The 14,330-nt window shown below is 42.6% G+C and overlaps 1 protein-coding gene across 2 annotated transcripts in view; it reads right to left on the reverse strand.

Moving 5' to 3' along the window:
- The window catches only part of dennd2c (DENN/MADD domain containing 2C), a 203,196-nt gene that overhangs the window by 7,902 nt on the left and 180,964 nt on the right, over positions 1–14,330 (reverse strand). The window contains exons 16-17 of one of the 2 annotated variants that reach the window (XM_039749390.1): positions 7,369–7,474; positions 3,345–3,587 (exon numbers count right to left, since the gene is read on the reverse strand). In XM_039749390.1, coding sequence (XP_039605324.1) covers positions 3,345–3,587; positions 7,369–7,474 — 349 coding nt within the window. Of the gene's footprint in view, positions 1–3,344; positions 3,591–7,368; positions 7,475–14,330 lie in introns of both variants that reach the window. The other variant, XM_039749389.1, reaches the window with a different exon arrangement.

Here is a 14,330-nt window from a genome sequence, read left to right on the forward strand (position 1 = left end):
ATCCCCTTCAACTAGAATCCAGCCATGAACACAGGTCAGAAAATTTAGGAAAAGTAAATTTTCTTGAATCATTTGAATATACTCATAGGGTCATTTTCTGTATGTGCACCGCCACAGTTTTGTGCACCTTACCCCCCATCAACTACAACAGTCTTCTGCCGGAGAAAAAGAAGAGCTTGCATCCTCTACCCCAGCCCTTTCTTGACATCTCTGATCACCTTATCTTCACTCCCAAACCTTTTATCTAGAGACAGCATCTTTGAGGACTCCAAAGGGGTGGAAATGCAAAGAGGCCAAGATCTGGGCTGTTGGGCAGACAGGGAAGGGCAGCCCACCTGAGCTTTGGGATTGCTTCTTGTACTGCTAAACTTGTGTATCGACAGATGCTGTGGTGTTGAAGGAGGGTTTCAGAAACGTGTGTGTGAGGCTGACCTCTTCTTAATACTTCTGCAAATTTTTTTTTTTTTTTAAGTATGAATGTACAGTTCTGAGCGACCTTATGGCATCACATCTACTAAAATCAACTGCTCTGTATGTAAAACCAAATTTCCCTGTTGAAGTGTTAACCTTATACTTCTTCTTCTGTGGAGAAGCTAAATTGTACGATTGCACTATTTAGCTTGTGGTCACTGGTGAAGATCCTGACTCTATGTGGTCATAAAAGATCCCTTGTCATCCTTCATAAAGAGTAGGGTGTATCGTGATGTCCTGCCCTCCATGGCCGAGTCATTCTGGCCTCCTAATCACCCCCTGTCTCTAAATGGCTCTCTCTTGTCTCACTTCTTCACCAACCTAACAGCTCATGTGTGGTTAATGTATTGGCACAAAAATGGCTGCCATCACATACTCCAGGTGGATGCTACACATTAGTGGAGGTTGAAGTGGCTCCCTACTCACTGAAGCATTCCAAGTAGACAGAAAAGTTCTATATAAATGTAAAGAATTATTATTATTATTATTACTGTTAATATTCCCTCCTGTATACATATAGTCACTCATGTGTGTCTGAGGTTTACTTTCCGGGCTCATTGGAGTTAAGCACTACCTCGCCGGGACACTTGAAGGCGCTGATGCAGACGGTGCAGGGCAACTGACTCCTCCCCTTCTGCTGCTGTGCTATAAAGCCAAGGCGCTCCTGGCAGGGGTCATCTCATTCAGGAGTGAGCCGACTGCAGAACGGAGCTCCCACTCGAGTACTGATCACTCTACAGGGCCTTGAACCTTATTTGTATTTTAGATTGTTATGTTCTGTCATTATTCGATGCTCCATCGAGTGCTTCTTTAGGTTGTTTGGACTTTGCCAAGACTAAAAGTGGTGATCCACTTGGTGCCCCAACACTTTTTTTATGACCTGTGTGTTTCCTCGAACAACAACAATACTTCTTTACTTCTTTAAGTAGATTATGCATTTTATATTTATTGAGTGTTTTATATTCTAGCAATTTCCTCCCCTCTGATGTTATTCTGAGTGTACTGTGCCATCTACTGGATTGTTAATGAAACGGTTTGCTATTACTTACTGTAGTATTAGGGTATTGTATTGTGTTAGACATTAAGGATGTAGTGAGAAGTCAAGCAAAATATCACCATTTATTGGCTAACTAGAAAGATTACAATATGCAAGCTTTTGAGGCAACTCGGGCCCCTTCTTCAGGTAAGAAGCAGTCAATGCATTACAGGCAGTCCCCGGGTTACGTACGAGATTGGGACTGTAGATTTGTACTTAAGTTGAATTTGTATGTAAGTCGGAACAGGTACATTATTTTAATAAATGCTATTGTTGACCGACTGTAACCAAGTGCTCTGCTAATGAATGATGGAGTTTCACCTCTATCTGACCTTTTTATTATTTCTACTTTATTTTCCATGGTGATGGTTTTTTTCTTCTTTGCTGTATCACCAGCACTTGGATCAGATTTGTGTTTCAGAGACATTGTTGAAGGGTGAAGACAAAAGATTAAGATGAGCTCTTCTGCACAGCACTGTACACGCTATCACAGCAGGAAGGCACCCATCGTCAACACGTCTGATGTACTGACAAGAGACAACTTCCTGCTATGTGCGTAACAGTACAAGCAGGCTTGCTATTGAGAATGGATGGGGGCATCGATGGGCAGTTCATCACCAGCCCACCTCACAGTCACCTCCACTACAGTATGATGCCTGCAGTGTCCGCCCACCGAGAACGAACACGGTGTGGCCAAAGGCAGGTAGTGAATCGCCCCCATTCAACAAGCAGCCACCTGAGGCACACTACAATGCTACCCCCCACCGCCCAGTTCACCCTCAATGGCCTCCGCTCAGCGTCAACCGGGACACCACTTGCAGCATTACCAGCCGCCCAACGAGAACGAATGGGGCAGCCGTGTGTGGTGGGTGGGCAGTAAAACCACTTGCCGCCAGGAGCCGCCCGAGGGACACCACACTGCGCGAGCAGCAAAATCTTCCCCCTCCAGCATCCATCCAGCCACCGCTTGCAGCATTACCAGCCGCCCACCGAGAACGAATGAGATAGCCGTGTGTGGTGGGTGGGCAGTGAAACCGCTTGTTGGCAGGAGCCGCCGAGGGACACTACATGGCGCGGGCAGCGAAATTGCCCCCCTCCAGCCTCCGTCCAGCCACCGGTTGCAGCGTCCCCAGGCCGAAGATGACGGAGCGGAAGTTACTGAGGCGCATGCATCGCAGCTGCAGCCCCGTTTGTAAGTCGTAGGTTTGGATGTCCGTAACCTGGGGTCTACCTGTACATCTTGCCTGAAGAAGGGGCCTGAGTTACCTCGAAAGCTTGCATATTGTAATTTTTTTAATTAGCCAATAAAAAGGTGTCGTTTTACTTGACTTCTTACTATTAACTATTGTTAACACCAATATTCGACACAGAGAGATTATAATCGCTACTTTATGTTTATTCTTTGTTTAGACCATACCCCCAAATTTACATAAGTTTGGAAGAAACCAATAAATAGACTTTGGACATCTTCATCTATGTCTGAATTCTGAATCAACATAACTCTTTATAACAATTTTTTATATATTAATGTATCAGATTTGTATGTTTGAGAGGTTGGGCTTCCTGCGTTTTGCCTGCCTTTTTAACAGAATGCACTACGCTGAAAACAGCATCACTATCATAAAGCATGGTGGTGGCAACATCATGCTGTAAGCACAAATGGAAGAAGTAAAGAAAGGTACAAGTGGGTCTACAGTCTGATGACACTTGGCGTCTCGACACAACTTAAACAAGGTAAAAAAATTTAAAAAGAAATAGTTGTGTAAAGGCTCAGAAAGAGTTTTTCATGACTGAGATTCAAATTGATACATAAATTGGTCATCGTTCAGCTTCTCACCTTTTACCCCTTCTCTTCGGAGTTCTCGGTCATGGATGAAGCCAGCAAACATCTGTGTCTCCATGAACAGCTGCAGAAACTGCCGGGCCCCCCGAGACGTGTGGGCTTTCCGGAAAGCATCCCGTTGCAGGGTACGTTGTCCTGCATCTCCTGGTGCCATGTGCAAGGAATAATGACCCACCAGCTCGACGAAGAACCGCACGAAAGCTTCTGAAATAAGGCCACTGAGGTTAGGGGAGGAGCCTGCTGGGAATAAAGAAGAAGAGAAGGGTAATGTGTAGTGAGAGTGGAACCTGGAGGAACTAGGTAGTGGGCTAGGGAAAGGACTGAAAGGGAGGATTAAGTGGTGTGAGGGATGGCCGGGAGTCAGCAAGAACAGGGGGAGATGGCATACACAGGGCATTGTCTCCCCCGGAACACTAGATGGCAGCCCTCCTAAATTCCAACAAGGTATCATGGGACCTGGGAGTTTGTTGGGTCAGCCCTGTTGGGTTAAGTGGGTGTTTTCAGGGGGTGCTGCTGGGTCTGGAGACCCCTACTATGTTGAACTTCCACCTCACCCAGAAGTGTTCCTGGGCCATGTTAAAAGACCACCAGATGTACTCCCGGGTACAGCATAAAAGGAGACCAGTGCCTTCATTCTGGAAGTCAGAGTCGGGGTTGAGGGGAAGGAGATGAAGCTTACAAGGAGGAGCAGAGGCAGAAGAGACATGCAGACAGAGAAAGAGAAAGAGGAGAAGGCAAAGTGATTGGTGCTTTTATTTCTGCTTGTGTAACTGTGCTGCATTAGTGGGAAACAAAATGGAAAGTGTTTCCCACAAGAATAATAAAAAACGTGTGTGGCTGGACTTGTGTCCTGCATCTGTCTGTGCTGGGTTTTGGAAGCTGAACGCACACTTCAAGCCACGGGGGTTAAAAAGGCTGTAGTGAAAGACGTATTTGGAAAAGGCGACAGGAGTTAATGGAAGGTGGTTAAAGTGGGTGCTAGGGTTATCCTATTCTATCAAAACTCTAACATGTGTTTACAACCTGTTGTAACGAAAGCGTAGTTCGCTTAACATTTGGACTACAATTTTAGGTAGAAGATCAGGGACCTCGTGTAGATAGATAGATAGATAGATATGAAATGCACTATATAATAGATAGATAGATAGATAGATAGATAGATAGATAGATAGATAGATAGATAGATAGATAGATAGATAGATAGATACTTTATTAATCCCAAGGGGAAATTCACATAATCCAGCAGCAGTATACTGATACAAAGAAACAATATTAAATTAAATAGTAATAAAAATGAAAAAAAGTAAAATAAAATTAATGTTAGCATTTACTCCCCCGGGTGGAATTGAAGAGTCGCATAGTGTGGGGGAGGAACGATCTCCTCAGTCTGTCAGTGGAGCAGGACAGTGATAAAAGTCTGTCAGTGAAGCTGCTCCTCTGTCTGGAGATGACACTGTTCAGTGGATGCAGTGGATTCTTCATGATTGACAGGAGTTTGCTTAGTGCCCGTCGCTCTGCCACAGATGTTAAACTGTCCAACTTTAATCCTACAATAGAGCCTGCCTTCTTAACAAGTTTGTCCAGACGTGAGGCGTCTTTCTTCTTTATGCTGCCACCCCAGCACACCACTGCGTAGAATAGGGCACTCGCCACAACCGTCTGGTAGAACATCTGCAGCATCTTAATGCAGATGTTGAAAGATGCCAACCTTCTCATAGTATAGTATAGTCTGCTCTGACCTTTCTTACATAGAGCATCAGTATTGGCAGTCCAGTCCAATTTGTCATCCAGCTGCACTCCCAGATATTTATAGGTCTGCACCCTCTGCACACAGTCACCTCTGATGATCACAGGGTCCATGAGGGGCCTGGGCCTCCTAAAATCCACCACCAGCTCCTTGGTCTTGCTGGTGTTAAGGTGTAAGTGGTTTGAGTCCCACCATTTAACAAAGTCTTTGATTAACTTTCTGTACTCCTCCTCCTGCCCACTCCTGATGCAGCCCACCATAGCAGTGTCATCAGCGAACTTTTGCACGTGGCAGGACTCCGAGTCATATTGGAAGTCTGATGTATATAGACTGAACAGGACCGGAGAAAGTACAGTCCCCTGCGGCGCCCCTGTATTGCTGACCACAATGTCGGACCTGCAGTTCCCAAGACGCACATATTGAGGTCTGTCTGTAAGATAGTCCACGATCCATGCCACCAGGTGTGAGTCTACCCCCATGTCAGTCAGCTTATCCCTAAGGAGCAGAGGTTGGATGGTGTTGAAGGCGCTAGAGAAGTCCAAAAACATAATTCTTACCGCACCACTGCCTCTGTCCAGGTGGGAGAGGGATCGATAAAGCATATAGATGATGTATAAAATGTTCTGACGCTGAGGAACTTGCATAAGCCATCTCTTACATAAAAGCAAGGATTTATAAAACATGAACCTGGTGTGAACAATTTGTTTAATGTTACGACAAATTTTGACAATCTGTAAGACCTACTCTGACTTTTTTGGTGTTAACATTTTAGAGATTCCAGGTAGCAGGAGAATGAAGAGATCAGAAATTCTTATTTCATTAAGTATTTCAATGACATGGCAGTCAAATTCCAATGTTCTTGAACTAATTCTATCAAAGCTAATTGACTTGTTCTTTCAACACTTTTTTTGTCAGAAGACTGAAAATCAAAGTTCCACCAAGTAAAAGTCCCAGATAGAGACATTGACCTTCATTTTTGTGGTATCCTGAGAGTAATCTAAGTAAAGACTTGGAAGAATTTAAAATGACGGTATATCTTTTTGGTGTGGCTTCTTCACCCAGCTGTACTTCTTATGCTCTGCATAGTACAACCGAAGATGCAAGAGAAGCAGTTCCTGAGGAACACCATGCTTCAGAATTTCTATGTGGATGACTGTTTAAAGTCCACTCCAACAGAAGAACAAGCAATAAAACTGGTAAAAGATCCCCAAGCTCTGTGCTTCAAAGGGGATTCCACCTGACCAAGTGGGTGAGGAACAGCAGAGTGGTCTTAATGTCTATTCCTGGAGAAGGCAGGGCTCTTGAACAAGAGGATTTAGACTTGAGCTATAGTGTGCTCCCAACAGAAAGCACTCTGGGCATCCAGTGGTGCACTGAAAGGGACAATTTCAAACTTTCAAACGGCTACAAGCCGTGGTATTCTGTCTGTTATCAGTTCAGTTTATGACCCCCTCGGATTTTTAGCACCAGTTAGACTACCAGCAAAGTTTATTTAAAGAGACTTGTGCAAAGAAAAACATGGATGGGATGAAGAAGTGGGAGTCTGGCATGTTCAGAAATAGAAAAAAATGGATGGATGACTTACAGTGACTGGCAAACTACAATGTGAACAGATGCACCAAACCTGCATGGTTTGGAACCTTGATGTCAGCCAGTGAAGACAGATATGGCATACTCACATACATTCTTTTGACAAACTAAACATTGCTCATTCTTAATAGGAAAATCAAGAGTGGCACCAATAAAACATGTCACAATTCAAAGACTGGTCCTAACAGCAGCTGTTGTGGCAGTCAAAATGGATAAAACGCTAAAAGGTGAACTTCAAAATACCCCTGCAAGGATCTGCATATTGGACTGACAGCACCATAGTGCTAAAATGCCTTTCAAATGAAAACATTCGATTCAAGACTTTTGGTGCCAACAGAGTCCCAGTGATCAGTGGAAGTATATCTCAGCTGCCCTAAATCCAGCTAATCAAGCTTCAAGAGTACTAAGCATAGAAAGTTTCAACAGAAGCAAAACATAGTCACAGAAGTGTTTGACCGACTACACGAAAGCAAAAGTATGCGAGTGACTGTGGCCTGTGATGGGTAGTCTTTCTGTTCAGGATGGATTTATTCCTTGCACTCAATACTGCCTTGGTTCTGATTCTGACTCTTTACTGGAAAAGTATGAATTAAAAGTGTTGGCACTGGGAATGAAGTGTAACCACTGTACCTCACTGAACAAGAGCTAAGAGAAGAACTCATGCAGGACTAAGGATGTTACCTTCTTGCAGGGCTGTTTCCTGGGCCAGAATCTGCTCTCGCTCCTCCAGGATCTGCTGCAGTGCTGCCTGAAGCTTGCTGGGTAAGATGCAGTCCTCATCAGATATCTACAAATACAGATAAAGACGATTGTTTGGATGATTGACATATATTAAATGCTTCTCGTTATCTTCAAGATTCAAGAGTATTTATTGTCATTTCATCCATATACAGTAGTACAGCATACAGTGAAACGAAACAACGTTCCTCCAGGACCATGGTGCTACATAGAACACAGGACAATGAAGAATCCACGACACATAACATAAAGACACATAATATATAACAACGTGCATGTGAGTCAAATGTGTAAACACGTGCAACATTGCAGAGCAGAGCACATATATCAGATATCAGATCGGTCCACGAGTGTTCAGGAATCTAACTGCTTGGGGGGAAAAAACTGTTACACATTCTGGTGGTGAGGGCCCGAATAATTTGGTACCTTTTTTCCAATGGCAGGAGTGTAAATAGTGAGTGTGAAGGGTGTGTTGGGTCATTCACAATGCTGGTGGCTTTGTGGATGAAGAGTGTGGTGTAAATGTCCATGATGAAAGGAAGAGAGACACCGATGATCTTCTCAGCTGTCTTCACTATCTCTTGTAGGGCTTTACGATCCCTGACTGTGTAATTTCCAAACCAGACAGTGATGCAGTTGCTCAGGATGCTCTCTATGGTTCCTCTGTAGAATGTTGCTAGAATAGCTGGTGGAAGATGGGCTTTCTCAGCCTACACAGGAAGTAGAGCCGCTGCTGGGCTTTCTTGGCTAAAGACCTGGTGTTGTAGGACCAGGTGAGGTTCTCTGCCAGGTGGACACCCAGGAATTTGGTGCTATTGATGACCTCCACAGTTGAGCTGTCAGTATTCAGTGGCAGATGATCACTCTTAGTCTTCCTAAAGTCAACAATCATCTCCTTTGTTTTGTCTATGTTTAGAGACAGGTTATTGGCTTTAAACCAGTCCATTAACCATTGCACCTCCTCTCTATATGCTGACTCATTGTTGTTGCTGATGAGACCCACCACAGTCGTGTCATCGGCGAATTTTATGATGTGATTAGAGCTGTGCGTTGCTGCACAGTCATAAGTCAGCAGTGTGAACAGTAATGGACTGAGCACTGAGCCTTGAGGGGCTCCAGTGCTCATTCTGGTGGATCTGGAGATGTTGTTTCCAAACCTGACTGACTGAAGTCTCTCAGTCAGGAAATCCAGAATCCAATTACAGAGGGAGGTGTTCAGTCCCAGCATGCTCAGCTTTTCTGTCAGCTGCTGAGGAATAATCATGTTGAATCTTACTATAAACTTTATGTTAATCAAATTAACATATTTTGGGTATCATTTTATACAGTATATAAATATATGCCTGCACAGATGGCTCTACCCACTTGGGTGTAAAAATGTCAGAAGTCCAGGAAGAACCCCTGAGACGAGACAAAGATGAACCTGAATCAGAATGATGCCAAGAACAAAGTGTGGAGACAAAAAGGAATTGCCCAAGACCCAAAGCAGACCACCTCATCTGTCAAACATGGTGGTGCTGGGGGTGTTATGACTTGGGCATGTATGACTGCCACAGGTCCTGACACACTTCTCTTCGTTGATGATGGAACTGCTGATGGCAGTGGCACAATGAATTCTAAGGTGTAGAGAAACATCTGATCTGCTCACATTCCAGTAGATGCCTCCAAACCCATTGGATGGCGCGTCATCCTACAACAAGATAATGAGCCAAACATACTGCTGTGGCAACACAGGAGTTTTTCAAAGCCAAAAAACGCAAAAATTCTTAAATGACCAAGTCAATCACCAATTTAAATCCCATTGAGCAGGCCTTCCATATCCTGAAGAGAAAACTTAAGGGGACAAGCCCACTAAAACAAGCATGAGCTAAAGATGGCTGCATTAGAGGCTTGGCAGAGCACCACCAGAGAAGACCGTCAGCACCTGGTGATGTCGATGAATCGCAGACGTCAAGCAGTCATTGCATACAAGGGATATGCGACAAAGTCCTAAATATGATGACTTTAATAGACCTGCCATTGCTGTGTCCCAAACATTATGGGGCTCTGAAATGGGGGGACCATGTAGAAAAATTGCTGTCATGTCTACATAGTGTGACCAAAATGTAAGCAAATCCCCTTAAATGAAAGTCTAAAATGTACACTTTAATCACATATAATTTATTTGATTTGTAGTTTTAAATTGTGGAGTAGAGGGGCAAACCAAAGGAAAATGGGTCTTTGTCCCAAACATTATGGAGGGCACTCACTGTTACTCACTGTTACCACTTATTAAGGAGTTTTCTCTGAGAGGGTCTATTTTCAGCTTATATGTCAGAACACATCTCACTTTATGAAAATAAGATGAATTACAGATGGCATTTTTTTTTTAATAATGAAGTCTTCTCAATTATGACCGAGTTGACTTGCTTGAAGGTCATCTTTATAACTTTATACTTGACCTGAAACTCCATATGCATCTTTGGAAGTAAGGAATTAATTATGGAAAGAAATGAATGTGGCACAGTGGGTAGTGCTGCTGTCTCGCAGTAAGGAGACCTGGGTTTACTTCCCGGGTCCTCCCTGCGTGGAGTTTGCATGTTCTCCCTGTGTCTGCATGGGTTTCCCCGGGGTACTCCGATTTCCTCCCACAGTCCAAAGACATGCAGGTTAGGTGCACTGGCGATTCTAAATTGTGCTTGGCGTGTGTATGTGCCCTGTGGTGGGCTGGCACCCTGCCCAGGATTTGTTTTCTGCCTTGCGCCCTGTGTTGGCTGGGATTGGCTCCAGCAGACCCCTATGACCTTGTAATTAGGATATAGTGGGTTGGATAATGGATGGATAGAAGAAATGAATGTTTTAAGCAGGTGGTAGTAAAGCTGCCTTGCAACATGTATTATTTATTTCCTCACATGTCTTTCAGTCCATCTATAATCAAGAGAGTAGCAGTGTGTTACATGTTCATTAGCCCCAACAAAGTAAAACATTCGCTTTACTCTGAACATGTGACAGTGATTACCCAATAGGCTTACACACCTAAACAGCCCTAAAGGTTGAACATAAACACTACAAAGTGCAGGTCGTACTTTTGTCCACTAGATGTCAGTAAAGCATTTTTTTAAATCACTGCTCCTAAGTGCGATAAGAAAAATGATTTCCGCATTGGACAACAGAAGGGCATACCCAGGATTTCTTTAAGGTTCAAAAACCTACCAAAGAATGAAACCCTGATAAATGATAAATTAGAACATTTATTCATAGTAGATAAATAAAATCTATGAGTATTGTCCAATAGTGAATCACTATTTTAACATACAGTATTTACATGTATTTATATGTAAATATCAGAATCGTACCACAATGGTTAAAATTCTACTATCTCTGCCCATTTAAAAGGACAATACTTCACCACCAGAACCCAGTGACCAATTTGCCCAGTTACTTCTCTAGTCTAAATCCTGTTTCCAGTCATTGTCAGTATAAAGTTTGCACCTTCTCCCTAGTTCTTCTTGAGCTTTCCTCTGACATGGTCAGAGATGTGCAGTTCACATTAACCGGTGGTCCATCAGTGGCCCAAGTGGAGCTGTGTGAGCGTGTGGATGATGAACTGATATCCTAACCTGTTTTGCACCCCATGCTTAGATAGGCTTTGGTCCCCTGTAACCCTGAATTGGATTAAGCAGGTTTAAGAATATACTGTTATGTGTTTTATTTGTTATTGGGCAGATAAGGTGGGCTTCCTGTTTGGGGTTGGTTACCCGTTGTGCTGAGTCCTGTTGTGATAGGCGCCAACTCTCAGCAACCCAGAATTCAGTAAGTACTAAGAAAATGGTTGGATCGTGTACACTTTTCTCAGCGCCACATACAATTAAATTAGAAGGACTGTGAGCAAAACACAACATCGGACAAAAGTTTTGGAACACCTTAGTTTTTATACAAATGCACGCAGTTAATGTTTTGATGTTTCATGAAATCAAGACATTGAACAAATAAACAATGGCAAATAAAGGAAATTCAGGAAAGGAAAAGCAAATCAAGGAATCATTAATGTGTACAAAATTTAATTCAAATTTTTGATTCATCAAAGTAGCCTGCACTTTTAGCTGATATACCGTATATGGTCCAATAAACACCGAGTCTCTTATAGTCTCCGGTCTCTAATAAGCAACGGGCTTCAGAATTGACGCGGCCAAATAGTAGCCGGTCTCTAACAGTAGCCGGGTCTTTGATATTTGCCTACTAGCGTACATTGTAAGCGTCTGTATCTTTATAGACGTGTGTAATACATGTGTATGTCAGCACGTTGCATAAATAAGAAATACGGATATACTGGTTTCTAAAACTGCTTCATTTTTGTGCCGGGTTGACCAAAATACAGTCGTTATAATATAATACCGTACGGTAGTGATAAACAGAGAGTGGTACAAATGTGTTTTGCTATGAAGAGTCCCCGCAAAGATTCATCATTTTTAACCAGCTGCACATTCCTTATCGTTTTCGCGGTCAACGAGATTAGTCTAGGTCATCGGACCCGGGATGCATTTACTTATTTTGGAGCTGCGAGGCTCTGGATTATGAAATTTACCCTTTGGGCAGAGAGGGGAGTAACAAAGAAAGACCTGCCATCTTCGTATCCGCTAAAATGGAATTTTCTTGTCATTGCGGATTTGGACGACGAATAGCAGCGAAAGGTACAGGAAGAGATTGCCATTTATCTTTAACAGTCTTATGCAGCATGTGAAATTCAAATAAAATAGCTGTTTATATTAGCCAGTATTTTTGCGTACCTACCTGTACTGACATTAACGAAAAAATATTGCACTCTGAAGGTTTCTGTTAATAATGGCCGGTCTCTAATAGCAGCCAGTCTCTATTAAGCGCCGGGAGCCGAGGCTAGTTTTGCACATAAATGCTGGTGGCCATTATTGGAGCATAAACGGTAACAGCCAAACTGTAGTAACCAGCTCTGCCTCTGGCAAAAGAACCTAAGACCATCACACTTCCTCCATTTTTGACTGTTGGTGTCACACACTGAGGAACCATCTACTCAATGGGATAGAAACATCCTGCATGATGATCCAAAGATTTCAGATTTTGATTTATAAGACTTTCTTCCAGTCTGCAGTAGTCCACGGCTGGTATCTCAAGGCCCGATTTTGCCCTTTTAATGAATGGCTTTCTTCCTGCCACTCACCCTGTCAGACCTGCAGCACCAAGTCTCCTCTTCACAGTGCAAATTGACTTTTTGTTTTTTTTGACCTGCACTGTTAAGCCCTGCTTGAAGCTGCTGTTGTGCTGTGGGGTGCCAGTGATGACGTTACCTGGTGACCCTCAGAAACTGGTCTTCTGATTGGCTTGTGACTTTAGGTCTGCCAGATCTCTTCCTATCAGAGTTTCTTCTAGTTTCTAAATGCCTTTGGATTGTGTAGGACACCACTGGACTCACTGACACTTGGCTATTTTTTTTTAATTTCTCTAAATGACAGGCCTACACTACTAAGGGTAATAATAATAATAAAAATAATAATAATACATTTTATTTATATAGCACCTTTCCCATGCTCGAGGCGCTTCACAGTCTTAGAAATAAACAGCAGGTTATATAATTTAGTGCTAATAATGCTCCATCCCATTTCATTTGTTAATTGTCATTTTCTTGCCATTATCACTGGAATATTGTCCAAGTAGTACTTTAGAGGGTGTAGTAACACAGTAGTCTGTTTTAACTCTGCTTTAAGACACACTGAGGGTTTTTAAGTAATCAACAGAAGTTGGAACACCTGAGCAAATTGTTGGCTTCAACTTGCAAGGCTTTGTTTAATTTATTTGCTGCAAAACATCTGCAGATTTAACCTATTACCGTATATACTCGCATTTAAGTTCATCCCGCGGGTAAGTCGGGACTTGATTTTACCGTATCATTTCCGGTATTTTATAATGTCGTTCGTATAAGTTGAACGTGGAAAACTCCCGCTATTGGTACAAGAGATTACGATATGCTAACACCCACCTGAGAGAGTAACCACGGAGCACACGGCCTTTTTTTTTTTCTATGTATTGTGCCTACGTGGCCACACGGTAATACCCAAACCATTCTGAAGTGACATTTGCACTGTTTTGTGTTTGTTGTAACTCATACACCTTTATCGTAAGAGCATTCAATGAAGTGTTTGATCACAAGAAAATATGAAGCTGGTTTTAAATTAAAAGTCTTTGAAGTGGCGAAAGAAATTGGTAACTGCGCTGCAGCAAAAAAAATCGATATGTCTGAGAAACTGGTGCGAGATTGTGAGGAGGCAAGAAGATTTTAAGTGTCGTATTTTTCAATGGGTGTATAAGTCAGGATCTTAATCTATGATCGAATTTTCGGGATTCAAGACCCGACTTATACGTGAGTAATATATGGTAGTTTTTCCCTGAAGAAGGCCATTTGTAATATTCTGAAATTTCCTTTTTTTGTTGTTTTAACTAATGCAAACTTTATATTTAAACATCTGCCAACTTACTGCTTAACTTTATTTTTTTTACAATTTTAGGACATTCTCTGCATTTCAACTGATTACATTGAAGAAATCCTGCAAAAACTGAGGTGCTCTAAAACTTTTAACCGGTAGGGTACACAGGGAAGCAATTAGCCAAAACAAAAAATGTACACTGCAATCTGCAAAGTCAAAAAAGACCATGGAAGAGAGTACCAAGGCTGAAGATAAGAGTCCTCAGGGGTTATATGCACTCAGAAGAGATGAGGGTTTTCATTTTCCAGGTGAAAGATTCGGCAGTTTTAATTCTCCTTTGTGAGGGCAGAGCAGAAAAGCAGCAATACACAAGGGTGACATCTTTTATGAACTTGTGTGTCCTGCAGTGCTATTGTTAATAAATCACTTATGAATTGAAGTTATGAACTGACCTGCAGAAGGTGGGCAACA

Source organism: Polypterus senegalus, chromosome 3, assembly GCF_016835505.1.
Source record: "Polypterus senegalus isolate Bchr_013 chromosome 3, ASM1683550v1, whole genome shotgun sequence".
NCBI classification, from domain to species: Eukaryota; Metazoa; Chordata; class Cladistia; order Polypteriformes; family Polypteridae; genus Polypterus; species Polypterus senegalus.